Source organism: Lemur catta, chromosome 5 (genome assembly GCF_020740605.2).
Source record: "Lemur catta isolate mLemCat1 chromosome 5, mLemCat1.pri, whole genome shotgun sequence".
NCBI lineage: Eukaryota > Metazoa > Chordata > Mammalia > Primates > Lemuridae > Lemur > Lemur catta.
The window spans coordinates 15,496,319-15,517,078 of NC_059132.1; the positions used below are offsets into that span (position 1 = coordinate 15,496,319).

Consider the following 20,760-nt stretch of genomic DNA (forward strand, 5'->3'; position numbering starts at 1 on the left):
CTCCAGGGGTATGTATAAGGGGGAGTCATCGTAAAGGCTCCCTGAGGAACATTTAGGCTGGGACTTGACAGATGAATAGGAGTTGGCTGGGGGGTGCCTGGGAGTGAGGGAGGAAAGGGTTCAGGCAGGCAGGCATTTTGTTCCAAAGCCCTGCACCCCCAAAGTGCCTGGCTCACTAGGAGAACACAGAGAAGTGTGGTGTGGTTGACTTATTCCTAGACACTCCATTCAAAAATGCTCAGCTAGGAGGCTGGAATTTGGAGAGAAACCAAGGTCCACAGGAACTGCATTCTCAGTGGGAACTGTTGTCTCTTCCCTTTCAGGCGCTCCTGACCTGCTCGCAAAGCCTGCCTTGTCTCAGAACACGACCCACAAGGCCAAACAAGTGCCCAACATCCCAGAGGCTGCAGACATGGCTCACTTTGCCCACATGTGAACTGCAGCTACGACACCACAACAGGGACCCTGCCCTCTGATTCCTCTCTGACGTCTCAGTCATGTCCTGGTCACACCCCACTTGGTTCTGTGAGGCTATTTAGGAAGATAAGTTTCCCTCACTGAAGAAAACGGAGGCAGCATGAAAGAAAACAATGGCCCCAAAGGAGGCATCCGTGATTGACATAAATGGGGATGTTCCCTTAGGAGCATCATGTATCATCACAGAAGCAAACTCCCAGGTCATTTATTTCTCCGCCTGTTTACATGCTATGGAAAAAAGATGTGTGTAAGTTTCCTGTGGTTTTACACTGGAAATTGATGCTCCAGGAAAGGAAGCTGTATGGTCTAGACATAGCAGGTTTCTTTTGGAATTCACACATTGGGCGTCTGGCGCTACCCCCTAAATGGTACTTTTGTTGTCTTTTCGTTCAAGACAGCCAGCTTCTTCCAAGATCAGAACTGCCTGCTGGCCTCCCTTGATAAACAGCCCACCAGCTCTCTCGGTAGATCAGATGTTTAATAGTCAGCCTAACTTATTGTTTATCTAAGTAGCAATTTTGACTGTGATGAAATAATATTTTAACTGCAGGGGAAGCATTATGGATAGCTCCTGCACAGAATCTAGAGGCTGGGAATGGCCAACAGGGCATCCTGTACCAAGAGGAGAGGACCACTCCATCCTGGCTGGCAGTTCTCCATGTCAGAGATGCCATCATTAGATGCTGCTCCAAAGACCTAAGGGAGATGTGCCCCAGAGAAGCATATGGACCCAATCCTTTCCACTAAGGCTCAATGGCCCAGCAAAATATGAAAGTGAGACCTGTGCTTCTAAAGCGTAACAGTCTAGAGTCAGTGGAGTTTGTGAAACAAGCTCACCACCGCAGGAGCAAATCCCAGCAGGTGAGATTCAAGGAAGATGGGACCACAAAGAACCCAACTGGCCTAGCTGAGGTTGACGTCCACACTCCTGAAGACCCGGTGGTGATGGGGAAGACTCCAGCATCCAGGCACCATCACCCCCCTACCTACTCACTCTCCTTCCCCAGGTCCCAGAAGGCAGGGGGCTTTCGGAACATTGCGATCCAAACTTCCCCCAGTCTCAGGAAGCATTTCCCAGTTTTCAAAAGGAAGAAGCTCACATCTAGCAAGTCCCTGGTGGAAATGCCAACAGCATCCCCAAGTGCCAGCCAGGTCAACGGCACCCTCTCCGAACAGGACATTGTATCTTCTAACCTTGCCTACTTGAGGTTGGCTCAGCATCTTGAAGATGGGCCTCAAAGGGTCAAGGCGCCCCACCCGTTTCCCCCTGGGGTGTCCAAGGTGCAGAGCAATGGGCCTGCTAGCATCTGCTTAGAAGCAGGAACCTGGAGGTCTGCAGAGAAAGCAACAGCTGCCACTCAGGTCCCAGATGATATTTATCACAGTCCTTCCTGGGATGCTAGAGAGTACACTTTCAGTCCAGACAGGCCGGCTGAAATAAGCAACTCTCTACACCCTTTGGTTGACACGTGTACAGGTGATAGGACAAGGGTGACTCCACCAGATTCAGAAAGATCCCCCTCCTGTTCAAATGCCACCAGCGGTGCCAACCACATGCCAGGCACAGAGAAACTCAAACCTGAATTGCTTTTGCCCAAAGACAACACGGATGACAAAGACCTTGGCCCACTGTCATCTCAGTCAAAGGAAACGTGTGTTCCCTCACCTCCACGGACTCACAGCTCCCCCTCGCCAGGTTTGCACAGCCAGCCAGCCCTTCCAGCAAGAGCCTCAGACTGTCCTGCATCCAGTAGCAATCACCAGAATCTGGTGTCACTCAAAACTAAAAGTGCATCAAAATCTGCCCCCGTGTGTCAGGAGCAGATGGCAAAGGACCCCACCCAGTCGGACACCCTGGAGTTTCCAAATTGTCCAGGAAGCAGTTACCCCCCATCCTCCCTTCCCAGGAGTGAGACCAAACTTCAGAGCAACAGGGAGATTAGCGGCATTAATCAAATTCACCTGGCACGGGGTGAACTCTGCGACCTCCAAGGCCGGCTGCAATCCGTGGAGGAATCTCTGCACTCAAATCAAGAGAAAATTAAAGTCCTTTTGAATGTAATTCAAGACTTGGAGAAAGCTCGAGCTCTCACTGAAGGGTAAGGGGAATTTTTTCCATATTAAAAACCACTGGGTGAAGTCATTTGCCAACACAGGGGCAGAGGGAGAGCATTGGTTTCCATTACTAAAATGTTTCCGAAATGCTTGAGGTTCTGTTGCTTCCCCAAATCGTAACCAATAGCCTCCCTTTGCTCAGACTGGGTTTCATTTAGTTCTAGGCTTTGGGGGATTTGTGTGGATTTCCACTGCTATTTGTTTTTGTGTTCAGGTGTCACCAGACTGGAGAAAGGCAGCAATGAAGCAGCAGGCTCAAAAATGATTTTTATAACAATGAGGGCAGAGTTGGCCAATGATGGGGGAAAGGATAGCAGGAAGGTACTTCCCCGCCCCATGCTCTTAGCGAGTTCCTGCATTTGCAAGGTATCTCAGTTCTTTGTGTGTTTGTCACAAAGGACGTAAGGTGGCCATTAAGTTACCACTGACCTGCCCCCATACTGACCACGTTGATGACTTGGGCTGATCCATCACTGACCAACTAAGTAGGAAGTGAAATGAGATCACAGTTCTGTGAAGAGAAAACAGTCACAAAATGCTTTCCCGGGTGACTCAGCACCAGTCTAGGGAGGAAAAAGCAGCTATTTGTTTAGGTGTGAAATGCTCCTCTCTCCAGAGAGCGCTCTCTAAACACAGAGAAGCAGCAGTGGCTAAAGTTCATCATTACAAAAGCGATCCTTGTAACCAAAACATTTGTACCTCTGTAATACCTTGAAATAAGTAAAAAGGGAAACCAAGAAGGGATGGGAGAGAGAAGAAATTAACTGGCACTTGCTGCTGTGAATCAGCATCAGGCTGCAGCGTCACAGAGCAGCACTGAGATGATGCAGAGGGGAACGCACCAAACCAAGGGGTCAGAGTTTTCATCATCTCCTTCTGCGCCGTGCAAAGCCCTCCTCTCGCAGGGCCGTCGTCAGCACGGAAACCCTCAGACTGAGAAGTGTTTAAATGTGACGATTTTCTTATTTGTTTGTAGTGCTCATGCAGCTTCAGAGCGTCGTGAATGCTGTGCTGTAGGGACTAAGGGGCCAGTTGGGCGAATGTGTGTGGCCCACGTGGCTTTTGCCCCTAGACTGATCCAGCAAATGCTCTGTCTTGCAGGCGCAACTTTTACCGAACTGGCCAAGATCTCAACAACTGCAGCACCTGCCAGAACATGGCCTGCATCATCTACAGGTACCTGGCCATAAGCAAGGCCTGCTCTGTACACCATGAGGCCGCAGGGTCCACTGAGCACGCTAGCAAACTCTCTTAAGTGCAGAAAGTCAAGAGACAGGCAGAGACAGGAGGCCTCTGAATACCTGAGACTTAAAAAACAAGGAGTTCTACTATGAAATGTTAACATCTGGTTCCGAGGCAGGCTTGCTTGTTTTCATGACGACAGGCCTATGAGCATATCCTTTTGATGTAATCATCCCTGCATTTATCAAACACTAAGTACAGTCACTATGGTGAGCCCGGCGTGCACACTGGCAGCTCATCTCACAGCTAGACCTCTCGAGGTGGCTGTTATGGTCCTCAGGGAAGTTAAACCATTTGGCCTAGCTCATGTAGAGCATTTTCTGAGAGCAGAAAGAGCCAGGTTTGAGACTCACATCCAGATTTTTCTAATCCCAAACCTGTGATAATAATTATTCCACCACACTCACTGTCTCTTCCTCAACAGTAGCTATCCCATGCCAGGCACTTACTATGAGTCAAGAACTGTGCTAAGCATTTTCTGTTCATTTCTAAGTACAGTATTTCCTTCCAGCACAGGGTATGGTGCTGTAATAAAGTAGATTTTTACACGTGATAAAAGCAAACATCATACACAGTGGTGAGAGCACTAAACACCGAGTCAAAAGACCTGTGTTCTAATTCCCAAGCCAGCTAACTTGACCTGGGCTCAGTTTCCCTGCCTATAGCGTGGGAACAGTTATCCCTATCCACAGGTGCCATGAGGACAAAATGAGACAATACAGGTAAGTGAATGCCTCTTGTAACTGCAAACCTCTGTACAAATCCAAGGGTTTATTACCGTTATTACTAGAAAGATCAATGCCCCCTTAGCTGGAAGCCCACTTTCAATGGCATGGTGGAAAAGTGGTCAAAAGCAGTCATTTCAGTTGATGACATCTAATTTCGTTTGACAAAAGTGAACAGGGCTGCCTTTTCCATTACTTTTCTATTTCTGATGAGAACAGCAGCTCAGGGCCTGAGCAAACTGGAGCTCCATTGGGTTGCCTATGTGTGCTTCTAAAAATTTCTCCTTCTCTCATGTAAAATGCTAAGATTTCATTTTAATAAGATACCATGTGCCTAGAAGTCAGGAGGTGCTTGCACTTGGGCAGGGCCTTGGGCATTTTCTCACTGAGCCTCGGTAAGCAGTTGTACAGGACCAGGCGGTTTCACCAAACAACAGAAGATTCAGGACTGTTCACAGAAAATACCTTTCACCTCAGTGTGAAGTTGCCTCTCGTAAAAGGGGGCCCAGGGAAAGCCCTGCAGCAGGGTGACATCTAAGTAGGACTAAGTAGGCATCTCATCCATCGCTACCTTTTTGCTTCTTTGTTTACATCTCCTATTTTAAGTACATTTTCTAATCACTAGGAGGACAAAAATTATTAAATGTCTAGACAGCTGGGGAGGAGAAGAAACTATTCATCATAAACAAGAAGAATTAATTTGAACTAACCTCCACTGAATTTTGGATAGTCTCTCGTCTCTTCAGCAGCCAGATGATGTATTTTCTATTACTTTCTATGATCTTTTATTTGGCCAGTCCACTACGAGTTTCGTGACCTGGCCTTGGGCAAGTCATTTCCAGCCTTTAAGTTTCCTCTTCTGAAAAATGAGGGCCTTTCGTTAGAGTGTCCCAATGGTCCCTTTTAGTTCTGACATTCTGATAGTCTAAGCTGAATTAAAAGTGACAATATTTGGCTAAACTATGACCTTCCAACACGTCTGAGAATGTTTGTATTTTTCTAGCACTGACTTCAAACATCCCAAGCAAACATTCTAAATTAAGTTGCACCCTTGGATGGGTTCGGAAACCTTCATGCACACCTCGTTTTCCAGAAGAACAGCTATCGTATGCATATATCCCTCATTACCATTCAAAGCCAGCCTCTTCTCTCAGACAGTATCCATATCCTTGTATCTCAGCCATTGCGAAGGAACGGGCAATTAATTTGATGAAAGCAGAGAGATCAGAACATCGCCATCGTAGTAACAGTGGGAAGATGAGAGTTGTCATTTATTTTTTTTAACATTTCACATGACTTCAAACTTGTGTTGTGTCCTGGAAAGTCAGATCTTAGAAACGAAGAAATACGTGATGTGAAATACTCATCCCCAGGCCTTGTTAAGCCGCGGTCTCTTTCCCCGATGACAGATGGGCTGAGTGCACGTCGCTGTTCATAAAGCACACCGGCACATGACAGATTGCCCACCGGGTCGTCTCTGGGGAGGCTGCTGCTAAGTTAGCAATGCATAAGGTTTCCTAAGTGGCACTGCCACAGGCGTCACCAGCCAAAGGCCATGGCTGTGCTGCTTGCTCCCATCAGGACTTGTAGGGTCATCCAGTTCTACCCAACTCATTCTCTCTGTTCCTGAAGCCTCATTGGCTCTCCTCTTAGCATAAATCCCCTGGATAGATCCTGTTCCATCAGGGAGCACCAACACCAATGCCTAAAGATTCCATGCACAGCTCTTAGGAGCTTTCGGGGGATTACATACACCAAGGAGAATGGACTCCTTTGAGTTTTCACTGCCACAGGCTCCAAGGGGAGGGGGTGGAAATTGGCTGTAAACCTCAAGCTGGTCCCAAGCTGCTTAGGCCCCAGTCACTCGCCTCACCTCGCCTTAGCATTAATCCTAGCACAAGTTACCCAAAGGGCTGAGTGAATGCCACCTGTAGTCCCCAACATTAAATAACATCAAATTACTTCATGAGAAAGTCTTTCTCCTTTCAAATTTATTTCAATCCTTTCAATTACCTAGAGGGGAAAATCTGCGTTTGGTACTAGAACATCTTCAAAACCTAATGCTTTCCTATCACATTTCTCTGCAAAGACAGAGCAGGACTCCGGTTAATAGCCCTGGGCAAGCACCAGTATCCAGCCAGAACATAATAACTTTCAATTTTTTTATTGAAGCTTTTAACTTTAAAACTAATCCTCTTAACTGTTTATTGTAATCGATGTAGCTCTCCATTTTCAAAAGTGATATTACCAGTTTTGTATAAAAAAAAGTTTTTAAATTTAAAAAAGTGAATTGATCTAGAGGAAAAAAAAACATGTTAAATAAATAATTGGCCAGATGGTGTGGGGAATCTCTCAAAAATCATGAAAGTGGTGAACTGAAATTTGGGAAGTGTCGTCCAAAGGAATTGGCTCCTTTTCCTCTTCTGAAGAGCGAAAGGTCTCTCCCAGCCCCCTCGCGCTCTCTCCCCCACCCGTTCCTCTGCTGTTCCGGCCATATCTGCACCTCATCTTCATGTTCGCTCTAAAAATACTCAGCAGAGCCTCTTCGGCAGACTTTGACCACACAGATCATGCATTTCTTCTCTGGATGTAACTCCCAGGAAAAATCTGCTTGGTTTAAGTTGTAAAATGCCTCTAACGTGTTTTAAGGGAAAATAATAGGAGGTCTTTTGCAGAAAAATTTTCATCTACCAGCCAAACATGCTGCTTAGGAATTGGAAATAAAGAGTGAACCGCAAACTTACTTCAATCGGTAAAAGGAGAGGTTGGCCGTGTAAGATTTTAAAAGTGCCAGAGAGAAGAGGTATTGTTCATCCAGGGTCTCCCTGGACAGCCCACCCTCCTCTCTTCCTTAGCCTCTTCCCATCACTCCATCTGCACTCATGGACTGTATTGCTGTGACTCCTGTGGCATGACTGTCCCTACCTTTTCCCTGAGATAGATTGTGTGTGTGTGTGTGTGTGTGTGTGTGTGTGTGTGTGTGTGTATTTACATATAATTTTCGACTAACTGCAGACATTTACACTTTATACCCCAAGGCATCTCAAATTCACCACATCCCAAAACACATTCATTTCCCCCACAAAAGTAATTCTCTACCCATATTTCTTATTTCATTCAACACACCGACCATGAGGTGATTCCACAGGGAAACCACAGTCCACCTGGACCTCCTCTTCTCCTTCACAACACACCGAATGCGCTACTGATTCCAACTGCCAAACCCGGCCCTCACTCCATCTCCTGGGGCTCAGGTTCAGCAAAAGTTCTCATCATCTGTCACTTGTATGCTAATTGATCTTTCTGCCATAGGGCCCTTTTGCCCCATCCCAAGTAATCCTCCATGCAGATTGCTAAATTATACCTGAAAAGTAGAATCTGACCATGTCACTCCCCTGCTAACCGACCTCGTCCTGGTTCCTGCTGTTTCCATTAGCTACTTTCTCAAGGCCCTTTCAATGTGGTGCTAACGCCTTTTTCCCTGCGGCTCTAGCTCCTCTCCAGCCACAGGCAACTACACTCAGCTGGTAGTTCTGTCTAGCCTCAGTGCCTTTGCACCAGCTCCTGCACTTTCCTGGCATGCCTTTCTGCCCCACTTTGTCTGGACATTTCCTAGTCTTGCAGCGTAAAAGCCGGTTCTCTGGCCAACCTTACACTCATCCTCAGAAGGGCCACCAAGGCATGTGCGTTTCTCTGCTACACCGTTGATCCTATTGTGACACAATACAGTGTTTATGAAATCTTTCCTTCAGAAAATGACTAGTCTCGCAAAGTCATGGCCAGTATCTCATACACAGCTGGCACTCAATAGATTCTTATCAAAGAAGGGAATGAATATTGACAGGGGAGGAAGGAAAAGTAGTGGTGAGCTGAAGACAGCTATTTAGATTGCACAAATGTAAAGTCATTGTTACCATTTGTTTAAGGAAATAGAGGATCTAAGTTAGGCAAACGTTCTTATTAGGGAAGGAAGAATTCTGTGTAGCCAGTCCTCAGTAGATCCTTTTGAACTGAATCTAACAATGACTGAATGTAGAACATGGATTGACAATTTTAAAATATCTGGAACATCACATACGTTCAACAAAATGTAACCGAATCAAATCCTTCTTTGATGACTCAGAAAGCTTATGCACTTTCACAGGACATTGAGATCCTTCTTCCTCACGGCCTTCCCACTGCCCGGTACTTCTGCACCAGTTGTGGGAAAGGCAAGGCTTGACTGGGGAACCACAACACTCCCTCCAGGCTAAAATATCTTCTTTCTGTCCTGCTCCCCAGCCAAGTGTCCAAATGCTGAACTGCCCCAGTGATGTCTCTGGAAGGGGGATTTATAGCATTAGATCTGCAGGTTCTCTTGATAAAATACCAAAACCCAGAATAATGCCTAAAACGTCCACATCCTAGCTGCTGGGTCCCGTGAATATGTGACCTTATATGGCAACGAGGACTTTGCAGATGTAATTAAGTTAAGGACTTGAGACAGGGAGAGAACTGTGGACTGTCTGGGTGGACGCAAGGTAACCACAGGGTCCTTGGAAGGGAAAGAGGAAGACAGGAGAGTCAGAGAAGGAGACGTGATGAAGGTCAGAGGCAGAGGTCAGAGTGATGTGGTCACAAGCCGAGGAATGTGGCAGCTCCTGAAAACGGGAAAAGGCAAGAGATGTGTTCTCTCGTAGAGCTCCCAGAAGGAGCGAAGTTCTGATGACACCGTGATTTACAGTTCTGAAGGACTTCTCACCTCCACAACTTTAAGAGTAAAATTTGTGTTGTTTCAAGCCATGAAATTTGTGGTAATTTCAGCAAAAAGAAACTAGTACACTCAGATTAAATCCTTATAATTCATAAACTGCACACATCCAATTGGAGGCCAGTTTATTTGACCATACTTGATGGTTTTTACAGTTACAACTGCTGAGGACAGGGATCTGTGGGGATGAAACCTAAGGGAAAGAAAGAAGGAGAGAGCTGCCTCTTCCTGGGCCATTATTTCCTGGTCATTTAAAGCACCTTTCGTCTTCACACTTAATCCTCACAACCATACCAGATAAAGTACCCGCAATATACAGATGAAGGAACTGAGGCTCAAGGAGGGCCAGGCACTTGCGCAATATTCAGATGAGGCAACTGAAGCTGAGAGAGATGAGGCCCTTGCACAATTCTTCTAGAACTAACAACAGCAATGGTCACATCAGAACACAATGCCGTCTTCCTGCAAGCCACTTTCCACAGCCTGCCACCTTCAGAGGCCAGACTCACTCAATCGATGTTAGGGTTCACTGGAATGTTCTACCATTGCTAAGTTCCACCTAGCCAAGGGTGTCGTGCGGGTGTATGTTGAAGTTGCAGACACTAAACAATGTTCTCAAAGTGTGATCATGGCTCATCTGCATCAGAACCCCCTGGGGCTCTGTTAACACCAGTAGCTGGGCTTCACCCCCAAACCTGCTGAATTACGGGGTGCGGGATAGAGAGAAAGACTCTGCAGTTGCAGCAAGCTCCCTGGGAAAGGCTTCTGGAACATTGAACTAGGTAAAGCCAGGGTCCTGAAAGGAGGAGATGACAGTTGATTTACTAGAAACTTGTGACAACCAGCCTACAAATAGAAAATACTGGCTTATAAAATAGCCCCAAAACTAGCTTTTGTTTTTAATATATCCTTGGACAGATGGGTTACCTTTTCTGCTTGGCTTTGATTTTAGGATTAGATGGTCACCTGTAGGCCTAATTATATATGCAGGGTACAGGTGAGAATGGAGGCGAGGGGAGGGGAGAGGGAGGAGAGAGAGGGGCTTGTTTATGGAGTAGCCGTACCTTCTGACGCCTCCTGTTTCCAATGAGAAGACAAAATGAGTCCCTCTCAGGCCACTCTGGGGCCCAGGCTTGCATTATGCGTTACTTAGGGGACTCGTCTGTAGCCTTTCCTTCCTTCTACATCTCCCGGCTCCTGGGGCCTCATCTGAGATCAGGAACTGACTGGCACTCCAGGCTGGCATGCCTCCTCCAATAAAGGTTAAGAGTAATTAAAGCCTAATCCTGCTCCCCAGCCAAGAGTCCAAATGCTGAGAACTGCTGCCTGGTGGGTTCTGGAGGACTGACAGCAGACCTGTGACAAGGGTGTGTGTGCCAGCTGGTGACGACCACCTTCAAGACAAGAGTGTCATCATCCTGCGCTCCTGATTCACGGACTGTGCGTGGAGCTAAACACCACGCTGGATGCCCACCACGATCGCTCGCTTCCTCACACGCCACAGACTGCGAGTTGCTCTTTTTCATTATTGATGCCTCTACTGTTAAGGTTCCTTCTGAACCAGACAGAGAACTCATGGCTACCCAAAAGGATATTCACTGCCAGCGCCTCCCTTTGTACCTAGCAACCAGCATTCTCACTCCTGGTGCTTCCCCACCATGGTTTTGCTACTCGGAGTACGGTGTGGAGGCTCCTTGGAACACAGACCAAAGCCTCATAGCCATGCACCTGCAAGAGGAGAGCAAGGACTTCCTCCTTCCCAGGAAAGAGAGCCACGTGAGCCGCCAGCGGTCACGTGGTTGGTGGCCTGAGAATTCTTCCTTGAGTTTCCCTCTCTGGTTAAGCCATTTGACCACTGGGCTTTGGCCTTGCCTGCCACTGAAAGCTATTACCTAACCAGAGAAAACGGCACTTCTCTGGAAAAGCAATAAGCACTCAGTCCGATGGGCTTAGCAACCAACTTTCCACTTAAATTATTTAGTATTTTCCTTTTGTCTGTTATGACATTCCCCAGCAAGGAGCCAGGTGAACTGTGAGAGCCTCGTCTTCCAGCCACAGTCCGCTCTCTGGCCAGCAATAAAGTCCACACTAAAAAAAACAATTATAAAGCACACAGCAGATCTGTTCTTTCTAGCAATCACGGATGCATTTGCACCTCTCCTCAAATCACAGCATGGGCTGAGCAACACTATTTCAAAGGCTGGGACAAAAACATCATGGCAATACCATCCAGCATCCCCCAAACACTCCACAACAAACACAGCTTAAGTTGTCTCTCTGGGAAACAGTCATGAAGTCTGGGGTACATGTAAAAATCTCTGAGTCCCGACAGGCCGATACCCAAGACATCCCTCTGTATTCCCTGCTCCTACTGGGTGGCTGTTATTCCTCTCTTTCTCTCCCTACCATGTTGGGGGAAAGATGTAGGATTTACAGCATCAGCAATTTATCTGCAATAAAAAATGAAACATATTTTAATGCATTAATAGCTAAAGAGGCTGAAACATGCCATAAATATAAAACCAAACATGTTGAGTATTTCCCAGGCATAACAAATGGGTGGCTGCTGGCACTGAGTCCACAGGTGACTACAGAGTGATCCAATCTTTATTTCTCTGTCAAGTCAATGTCATAATTATTACCATTTGTCCAACCAGCCAAGGCGCCAGGCATTTTGCTAAACACTGTATATGTATCATCTCATTTCAGACTCCCAACAACCCTAAAATGTAGGTAGGATTAATATTACCATTTTACAGATGAGGAAACTGAGGCTCGGAGAGGTTAAGTGATCTATTCAAGACCCAGTGGAGTCAGGGCTCAAACCTAGGAGGGCTTTCAGGAGGTTTTCCTGTTCCTTCCCCTCTTTCCTTTTGACCTCGTATCATCAGTGCCAAACTTCTCTGAGATGACCCACCCTTTCTGAGGGCTTAACATGCAGACTTTCTTGGCACAGAACCAAGAACACAGATTTCTTACAAAGATAGCTATCAGCAGAGAGGATTTCTGCAGCTTGATCCTGCTTATTTATGTGCCAAGCAGAGAACCGGTGATTTTCTGAGGACTCAGGGCAGATAGATGCCCCGGGAGAAGGAGAGCACTTGCCAATTGGAAATGGCTGCAAGTTGTGAGCTCAAAATTACACCCTATAAAAAATGAGCAAACTGGTTATTAGGAGAAAGTTTGAGGAATAATATCCCTTGTAGGCCTGGTGGGGGGGAAGCACATAACCTGAAGTTCCTACTTCCCCAAAGACACTTCCCAAAGTGTCACGATTTATCCAAACAGACGGGAACCACATAACCCTCGCTGCATCCATTGATTCTCACAGCTAATTCTCGAAAAAAGAAAGTCGCAGGAACTCAATCAGTCACCTGGGCTCTGTGCAGGGAAGGACCACAGAAACGTTCCAACAAGAGATGAAGAAGAGGTGGAGAGGAATTTGGAAGATGTTTTGTCTTCAGGGAGACTCTGTGGATCACTCACTTCTCAGCCAACTTGCCTGGAGTGCGTGGTTGATGGCAGTGGCTTGTCACCGTTTCTCTTTATAACAGACCAAGACCCGCTGCTGAGAAGGAAGTGCAAAGGGCCCACTGGAGACACCATCAGCCTACACCAGACCCAACATGGCTGAGCCCAGATATTACCCAGAATAGGCTGCCTCCTTAGAGGGTGGGCAGCCACCTTTGCCGGACAGGCAGCCTCCCTGCGAAGGCCACCCTGAAACCTAGAAAGATCATTGCAGGGTGGGCCTGGCAGCTGGTCCATAGAGGGCCCCCCATGCAGCCCAGCCCGGCCCATGTTAGGTCTGGCTCCACAGGGGACTGTGAGGTCATTTAGGACCACCAGACCTTGGTTACCCCATCCTACCTCCACCCACATATGGCAATCAGGAATTCACATGCATACAGATATTCAGTGCAGAATATCTTAGTGCATAAGCTTTGAGGCTAGACAGTCAAGGTTCAAATCCTGCCTCTGTCACTTGCTAGTACGTGCCCTCGGCAGAATATTTAACCTCTCTTTGCCTCAGTTTCCACATTTGTGAAACGAAGCTAATAATTCTCACATGGAACTGTGAGAATTCATGAGAAGGAACATAAACTTGTAGCACAGTGTCTACAATATAGATTTCACTCCATAAATGATAGTCATTCTTCTTATCACTATTATTATTATTGCCCCTTTAAATTACCACGTGTCCTAATGTATTGCGGTCCAGGTACTCCCTTGTTGTTTCTTCTTCTTAGAATAAAATCCTGGAAAGAGCCAGGCCCTTAGCTGAAACATTTGATCCTTCTTTAGAAGGAAAATCAAAGGACTAGGGGTCAGGAAACCAGGTGCTATAGGCTGAATGTGTCCCTTCCCCAAAATTCATATATTAATTCCCAATGCCCAGTGTGATGATATGTGGAAGTGAAAACTTTGGGAGGTGATTAGGTCATGAGGGTGGAGCCCCCCCCCACCGTGATTAGTGCCCTTACAAAAGAGACCTCAGAGAGGTCCCTCACCCCTTCTGCCATGTGAGGACTCAGGCAGAGAAAACAGTCCTCTATTGACCAGGAAGAGTGTCTTCACCAGACATGAACCTGCCAGAGCCTTGATCTTAAACTTCCCAGCCTCCAGAACTGTGAGAAATACATGTCTGTTGTTTACAAGCCACCCAGTCTACGGTGTTTTGTTACAGCAGCCCAAATAGACTAAGACATCAGGCTGAGATTCCAGTCGTAACCCACAGTGTGACCTCCCTTTGCCAGCTTGCTTGTCTGGTTAAGGGGCATAACAACCTTCCTGGACTGTCCTGAGGATAAAACGAAAACACAGATCCGAAGTGCTTTGCAAATTCAAAAGTGTTACATAAAACCAAGAGGTTTCTGTTATTTGTTTGTTTCCATATAAACTTTTATCTCCTTTTGGCTTACCCAAAATCAGTTTGCCCAGCCAAGATCTCACAGCTAGAACCCAGCTCTGTTGTTTGCTCATGTATTTTATATATTTACCTTTTTTTTGCTATCTGCTCCTCACTGTATCTTCTTCCAGACAAGCCATGACTTAGGGCTCTCGCTGCTTCCAATTACCTAGAAAAACATCCTTCTGCTTTTCAGCTAGCATGATGGCTGGAGCATTGATCTGTCAGCTAGATTAGTGAGGTGCCCTGGAGAGGGGAACCTGAAAATTCTCATCCATTCCTGGTGTACACATAGCTCACTTACTAAATGCAGTGTGGCACCATGCTCAGACATCCTGGGTGTGATGGGCCCTAAGGCTCCCCAGACAGTGAACTCGACACCCCTGAATCACAGGTCCCATATCCCATGAGACCTTCGGAGGACCAGCCCTGTACATGTCAAATGCTCTGGGCTGTCTCAATGGTAACAATTTCTGGACTACTATTTGCTCCTACTGTAAGCCAGGATTCTGCAAAACCTAAGCACTCAACACTCATCTTCCTCCTTATGACCCTGCATGGAATGTAGAGTATATATGGAATACAGATGGTAGAAAATGGCACGGGTGGGAGGGTCGGGAGGGTAAGAGGAAGAAGGAGAGAAAAGGCTGAGGTTGGAAAGGTTACTGGTGTTCTATGTTGATACTTGAGCCAAAACTCAAAGCAGAGAGTCCCTCCGCAGTACCTACAAACAACCCTCTGCTAAGAATTTACTTGAATTTTCACCAAGTTGGCAACTTGCTCCTCTTTTCACGGGATTGCTGAACGTGGTGTAAGTTGGCTGAGCAGGAAGTTGAGGGGCATCTCCTCTTTTCCACCCGGCCTCAAGAGGAAAAGCAGACGAGAGGGCACTGCCCCCTCCCCATTTATAAGGCAGCTGCCACCAAAGCAAAATATACTCCCTCTCCTCCCCTCTAAACTAAACAGTAGTTTGTCAAACCGATGAATAAGAAGAAAAGTGGCAATTTTCCTTTACGCTAATAAATTGCTTTGGCCTGAAAAACATTAATCAATTTCTTTCCAAAGCGCACACACTTCTCTATACTCTGCTATTTGCCTGGTCTTGAAAGGAAAGTCACTTTCAATCCCCTTTAAATTGTCAAGACCAGTGGGGGCAGTCACAAGACGGGAGTGGGGAGCTCCCTAAATCCCAGTGATTATAATGGAAACCTGCTGTGTTTCCATAGAAACACAAACAGGGTATTCTTCCCTGGGTGTAGATGGAGGGGAGGGGTGTCCAGCAATGGCAAGGTGCAAGGACGGCTACTCAAGAGCTGAAGGTGGGTGTGAGGGGGTGAGACGTTTGGCCCGAGACGGGAAGACCTAGTGATGAGAGTGGAGCAGGCAGAGACTGCGCACTACGTGAGGGGAATTCACCTGTTACTGCAGCCCACCTGCACAGCTGGCTGGGGAGATACAAGGAAGCTAGTACAACTGCCACACTCAACTAAGTAGCGGAAACAGGAAGAATGCGCCCAGGGTCACCCAGCCAGGAAGCGGGACAGCCTCAGTTCCAGCCCGGGAGTGTTCAGGGCAGAAGGCCTTGCTCCGTCCTCCCTACTGCACTGCACTTCAAGTTGTGACGATGAGATCAAGTTCACGCTCTGTTTCCCGGCTCTTTCTCTACACAAGCCTGCCAGTTCTATACACATTCCGGGAGCACTGACAGTATTATGTTTTTTTTAATAGGTATTAGGATACTTGTAAATCTTGACAAACTCAAGTGGTTTGTTGTCATTGTTGTTGTTTGTTTGTCTGAATTATAAAGTCGGAGAAAGTTCACATATATGGAGAGGAAGGCAGCTGGTGTGTGCGTGTGTTCGTATTGTTTGGTAGGAGCATATGGATGAAGAACTGGAAAGTAGGAGTAGTTGAGAGAAATAAGAAGTATATTTTGAAAGCAATTGTTATTAATCACCTGTCTCAGATGCTGGGAAGTAAGATCCACAGGACAGTATCCATGTCTGTCTAGCTGGCTACTACTATGTCCCTAGAACCTAGCACGGTGTGAGGCCCAGAGCAGAATGGATGGATTAATGGATAGATGGATGGATGGATGGGTGGGTGGAATGTTCTGGACCAGCAAGCACTAGGAAATCCTAGAATCCTGGAAATCCTAGAGAGAGTGCCCATTCTATTTGGCTCCCTCTGATGTTCTATAGTAAAGACTGTTTATCTGCCATGGTAGGGAGGGCAGGGCTATTTCTGGAGCTAGGAGAACTGTGACTATGGATATTCTGTACCTGTGAACATGCGTGTTCCCAGTGTTAGAGGGGTGAGAATCAGAGTAGCTCACAACTCATTGTTTTAAATTCCAATCCTGCTGCAATGCAGAGGTTGCTCAGCCTCTGAATCTATCCCCTTAAGTTTCCACTGAGGAGAATGAGGTGCAGGTTGGTGCACCCACTCCACCTCCTGAGACAAAGAGGGCTGCAGTACCAGGTGATGCATCTTGGAAGTGGGAGACTGAGCGTGTGAGTCTGTGGATGCCTCTGCCCACTGACCTGGCAAATCCTGGGCTTTGGCTAGAAGGTCTATTCTAATAGCTATTGATATTGACTGGCATTTACTGAGGACACAGAGCCACTGGACCAGCTGTGCCAGGAGGCCAGGGAGAGTGTCTGCCTGTCTACTGTTCCTTCCCTAGCTGCTACAGCAGGGCCTGGCACATGGAATATATGTTTGCTGAATGACTGGCTGAATACTTGGAGCCTGCTCTGTGCTGCATGTTGTACACGCACACGGCACTTGAACTTCACTGAGGTCCCTTGAGTAGGCAGTGCGCTCATTTCACAGATGAGGACATGCTGGCATGAAAATGGGCAATGAATTCCCCCAAGATCTCACAGTTGATAAGTTGTGGAGCTTTGCTTTAAAAAACAGCCTGTGTTTCATCCATTATATAGGTCATCCGGCCAGGATTATGTCCCTACAGAGGGGGACAGGGAGGAACAGAAAGAGAAAGGATGTAAGAGGAGAAGAAAACCTGGGTGAAATTTATCAAAAATACAAAAACAAAACAATTAGACACCCTTTCCCATTGCTCCCTAAGAACCAACCCTCCAGCAGTCTGGCCCTTTGTACTCTTTCGTCCTGCCTCTGCCATCTCAGAATTCAGGACAAGGGGCTTCATTAGTCATGTGTGGCCATGTGATGTGCCTTTTCAGCAGCACTAACTCTGATCCTGGGCTCTGGGAGGCGACATGGGGATAATAGACAAGGCCAGGTGTCCCTCTAATGACAGCTGATCTTCAGCCCTTGCTGGGTATAAAGGCTTCAGCCAGTCATGCCACATCACAAACCAACATGGGGTCTTTCGTCTTCCATGCGCAACATTTCGTTTTCCTCCCAGCTAAACAAGCACGCACTGTTTTCACGAGGAACTTTCCACACTCCCATGCTGGCTCCTTATCCTCGAGCCTTCTGGGAGCCCTGGTACGAAAACAGGTAACAAACACATCTAAAAGCTTCGGAGCCTTCTTACAAGTGTCCTGGCGTGCACTGAAAACTCCTCCACCAGTGAATCTTCCTTCTGGAGGGAAGCGAACAGTCAGGGGCAGAGGGAGCTGTGCTCAGCCTGCAGGGGCGTCCAGCAGGATTCATTCTTTCTGCCCCGGCTCTCTGGGTTCCAGGCAGGCTAGGACAGAGTGACAAGGCAGGCTGAGAGGCCTGAGGCCTGCTGGCCTCACTCCCAGGCATGCAGAGGTCAGGGCAGCGCCAGCACCCCCTCCTCACAGGCCAGAGCCTCTGCTGAGTCCCAACTCCCTCAACCTCGGGTACCCTGGTCCCCGACAGCCTCATTTTTACCTCACAGCCCTCTGTGATAACCAACACAACACAATGGTGTCTGTATATTAATGACTTCAAAACACACAAGTAAGGTAGCAAAAAAAAAAAAAAAACAAAACAAATGGAGTTAAGAAACGTCCATCAATAGAGGAGTATTTAAATACATCTGTATTGAGAAATACTATCAGGCAGTCTTATATGTAAAGCTCTCCAAGATACATTGTTAAGTACAGAAGCAATTCAAAGAGCAAGGCATACTGTATTAGTAGTAATAATGCTAATGGTGATAATAATGACAGTAACAGAAGCTAACACTATGTCAGACTTAGTGTATGCCAGGCACCGCTCCGAGTACTTCATTTATATTATCTCACTTTACACAGGTTACTTCCAAAGAAAGCCGTTGAGATAGGTGCTAGCATTGCCTCCATTTTACAGGTGAGGAAACTGAGCTGTCAGTTTTATTGTATGTTCCTCTGTATTATTTAAATCTTTTGTAGTGAGACAGTTTTCATGCATGACATGAGCAAAAAATAAATAAATACCATGAACAATTAGGAGCATTAAATAAATGTAAGAGAGACACTAGAGCCAATATTGACTGAATACCTACCAACAGGCTGTCATGTTACATGTCTCATTTATACTTAATAACACACCTGTAAGGAAGGCATTACAGGCGCCAATTCAATCAATGAAGAACTGGAAGTTCAGAGAGGTGGCATAACTTTCCCAAGGTCACACAGCCAGTGAGTACCTAAGGATCTGGGATTCAATCCCAAAGTGCATGCATTTCCATGTCAGTTGGGCGTTTGGTGATGCTAAATCAGTCTGTGCTGATTTGAATGTGCTTTCCTTCCTTCTTCTCTGTGTTTTCCAGTGTAGAGTATGATTTTCGGCAGCAGGAAGGCAGGTTCCATGAAGTTCTGCAGAGTCTGGAGGAAGCCGAGCCAGTTGAAGAGGCATCTCCCCCACCAAAGTCCCCAGCAGAACCCCCAGTCCCAGAAAAGCAGGACTTAAGGCGGAAAACCAAGAAAGTGAAGAAGAAATGTTTCTGGTGGATCTGAGTTCATTGGGACCATCCCCTCCACCCTTCCCTTGTACCTCCCTGAGATGGGGAAGCCACTGCCTCATGGGCTTCCCTGCTTCTCTGCAAAGGCCCCAGGCTGTGAGCCCCTTGTCCTGTGAAGCAGGAGCGCCTTGGATCTGGTTCAGTCACCGCTGGACACCTGATCGCCATCCTTACCTGAGTGCGTGCCACTGCTTGCTGAGGACTTCATGGACACTAGAGTGACCACTTGCCAAGTTCCCTCCACCTGGTTTGCAAGTCCAGATTCCCACCATGAGCAAACCCCCACGACACCTTCCAACACCTCTGTGATCTAAGCACTTCCTTCCCATCCTGGGTTCATCAACCCAAAAGAAAAAAAAAAAAAAGTGTTGTGCAGAGCTGGAAGATAGAGGAAGGTTATAAGCAGATATCCCAGAAAAAAAATTAGATCAATAAACTGGCAGTTTCTAAGATATCAGTGTACATAAGCACAACAGAGTAGGCAGGGCATAAGAATGCAAGAGCACCCTGGTATATTGGGGTCACTTTCATTTTTAATTAGCCCCTTGATTCCAGATCAAGAATCTGTCATCGCATGCTGTGTGGGCATTAGTGCGTGTGGGCCTTACTGCGTGTGGCAGAGTAAGGTCACTCCAGGGCTTGAGTAACTTAGTGTGGATGGCCTGTGCAGTTGTAATTCAAAGAGGGTTTCAGCAGTTATAGCTATTCCAGGGCCCACCCTGAACCACCATGCCTCTGGCCCGGGGCCAGAGACCACCTTGCAAATTGGTGGAATCTGGTTTGGGTTTGAACTTTTAAGATTCCACAGCAACATTTAAGATCATGAGATCCAGCCGCCTGTCTGTCAGTTACATGTTAATCAGTAACATAAATAAGCCTAAGATAAAACACAACACTCTTTCTTGTCCATTCATACCTGCAACAGCCTTGTAGATAGGTGCAAACTTATATTAATCAACCATCTCCCTTCCTGGTGACCAGGCAATGGTCACCTGATTGAAGAAGCAGCAGGAGTGGGGATGAGGATATAGGTTTTTTTTGCCCCCCCCCCATTTTAGCATTAAAGACCTTCCTTTCCCAAAGTCTGAGTTCTTTAAGGTCTGGCTCATTCTTTTGACAAGACCCCCATACCTCTGGGTCCAGTGAAACTTGCATGGCTGAACAAACTACTAAAGTAATATAATTAAGTAATTGCTACATACTCTTGGGGATGAGGAGTAGGATGGCAAAGCTCAGATTCCTTCTGGTTAAATTAAATTCTCCACCAGCCTGTGGTTGGATTGATGCTGCTAGAAAGGGATCCTGAAGCTAAATATACATTAAATGAAGGAGGCATTTAGTCATCCCCTTTGCTGAAGACCTAGTGTCTGGGCACAGCACCCTGCGTGAACCTGGGACGTATGCACCCCACTGCAAATTGAGACAAATTGAGCAAACCACTCCGACAGTTTCACCTTCCCCTGTCACTGCGCTGCCGTGCACAGAGCTATTTCAGTGAGAGCAAGAGGGAAATTTGGCAAGGAATCTCGGTTTGCACTATTTAAGTCTTGGAATGTCATTCAAGATGTTCTTGTTCTGTTTCTAGAGTAATGTTTAAACCCACAAAATGAGACCGGAATATAGAACGTCAAGTTAGAATTAA

At 46.7% G+C, this 20,760-nt stretch overlaps 2 protein-coding genes across 2 annotated transcripts in view; one reads left to right on the top strand and one right to left on the bottom strand.

Moving 5' to 3' along the window:
* Nucleotides 1-20,760, bottom strand: part of DOCK2 (dedicator of cytokinesis 2) — a 383,026-nt gene that overhangs the window by 183,642 nt on the left and 178,624 nt on the right. The window lies entirely within an intron of this gene.
* INSYN2B (inhibitory synaptic factor family member 2B) lies at nt 790-19,274 on the top strand. The gene is made up of 3 exons (XM_045551202.1): nt 790-2,576; nt 3,694-3,768; nt 18,927-19,274. Exons 1-3 carry the CDS (start codon nt 1,231-1,233, stop codon nt 19,111-19,113), a joined length of 1,608 nt encoding a protein of 535 aa, XP_045407158.1. The 5' UTR covers nt 790-1,230; the 3' UTR covers nt 19,114-19,274.

What these genes read in the sequence shown, in the direction of transcription:
- INSYN2B (XM_045551202.1), top strand. Translation starts at nt 1,231, where the DNA reads ATGGCCCAGCAAAATATGAAAGTGAGACCTGTGCTTCTAAAGCGTAAC. An exon ending in GCTCGAGCTCTCACTGAAGG is followed by an intron (nt 2,577 to 3,693) that starts GTAAGGGGAATT and finishes TCTGTCTTGCAG; the next exon opens with GCGCAACTTTTACCGAACTG. An exon ending in ATGGCCTGCATCATCTACAG is followed by an intron (nt 3,769 to 18,926) that starts GTACCTGGCCAT and finishes TGTGTTTTCCAG; the next exon opens with TGTAGAGTATGATTTTCGGC.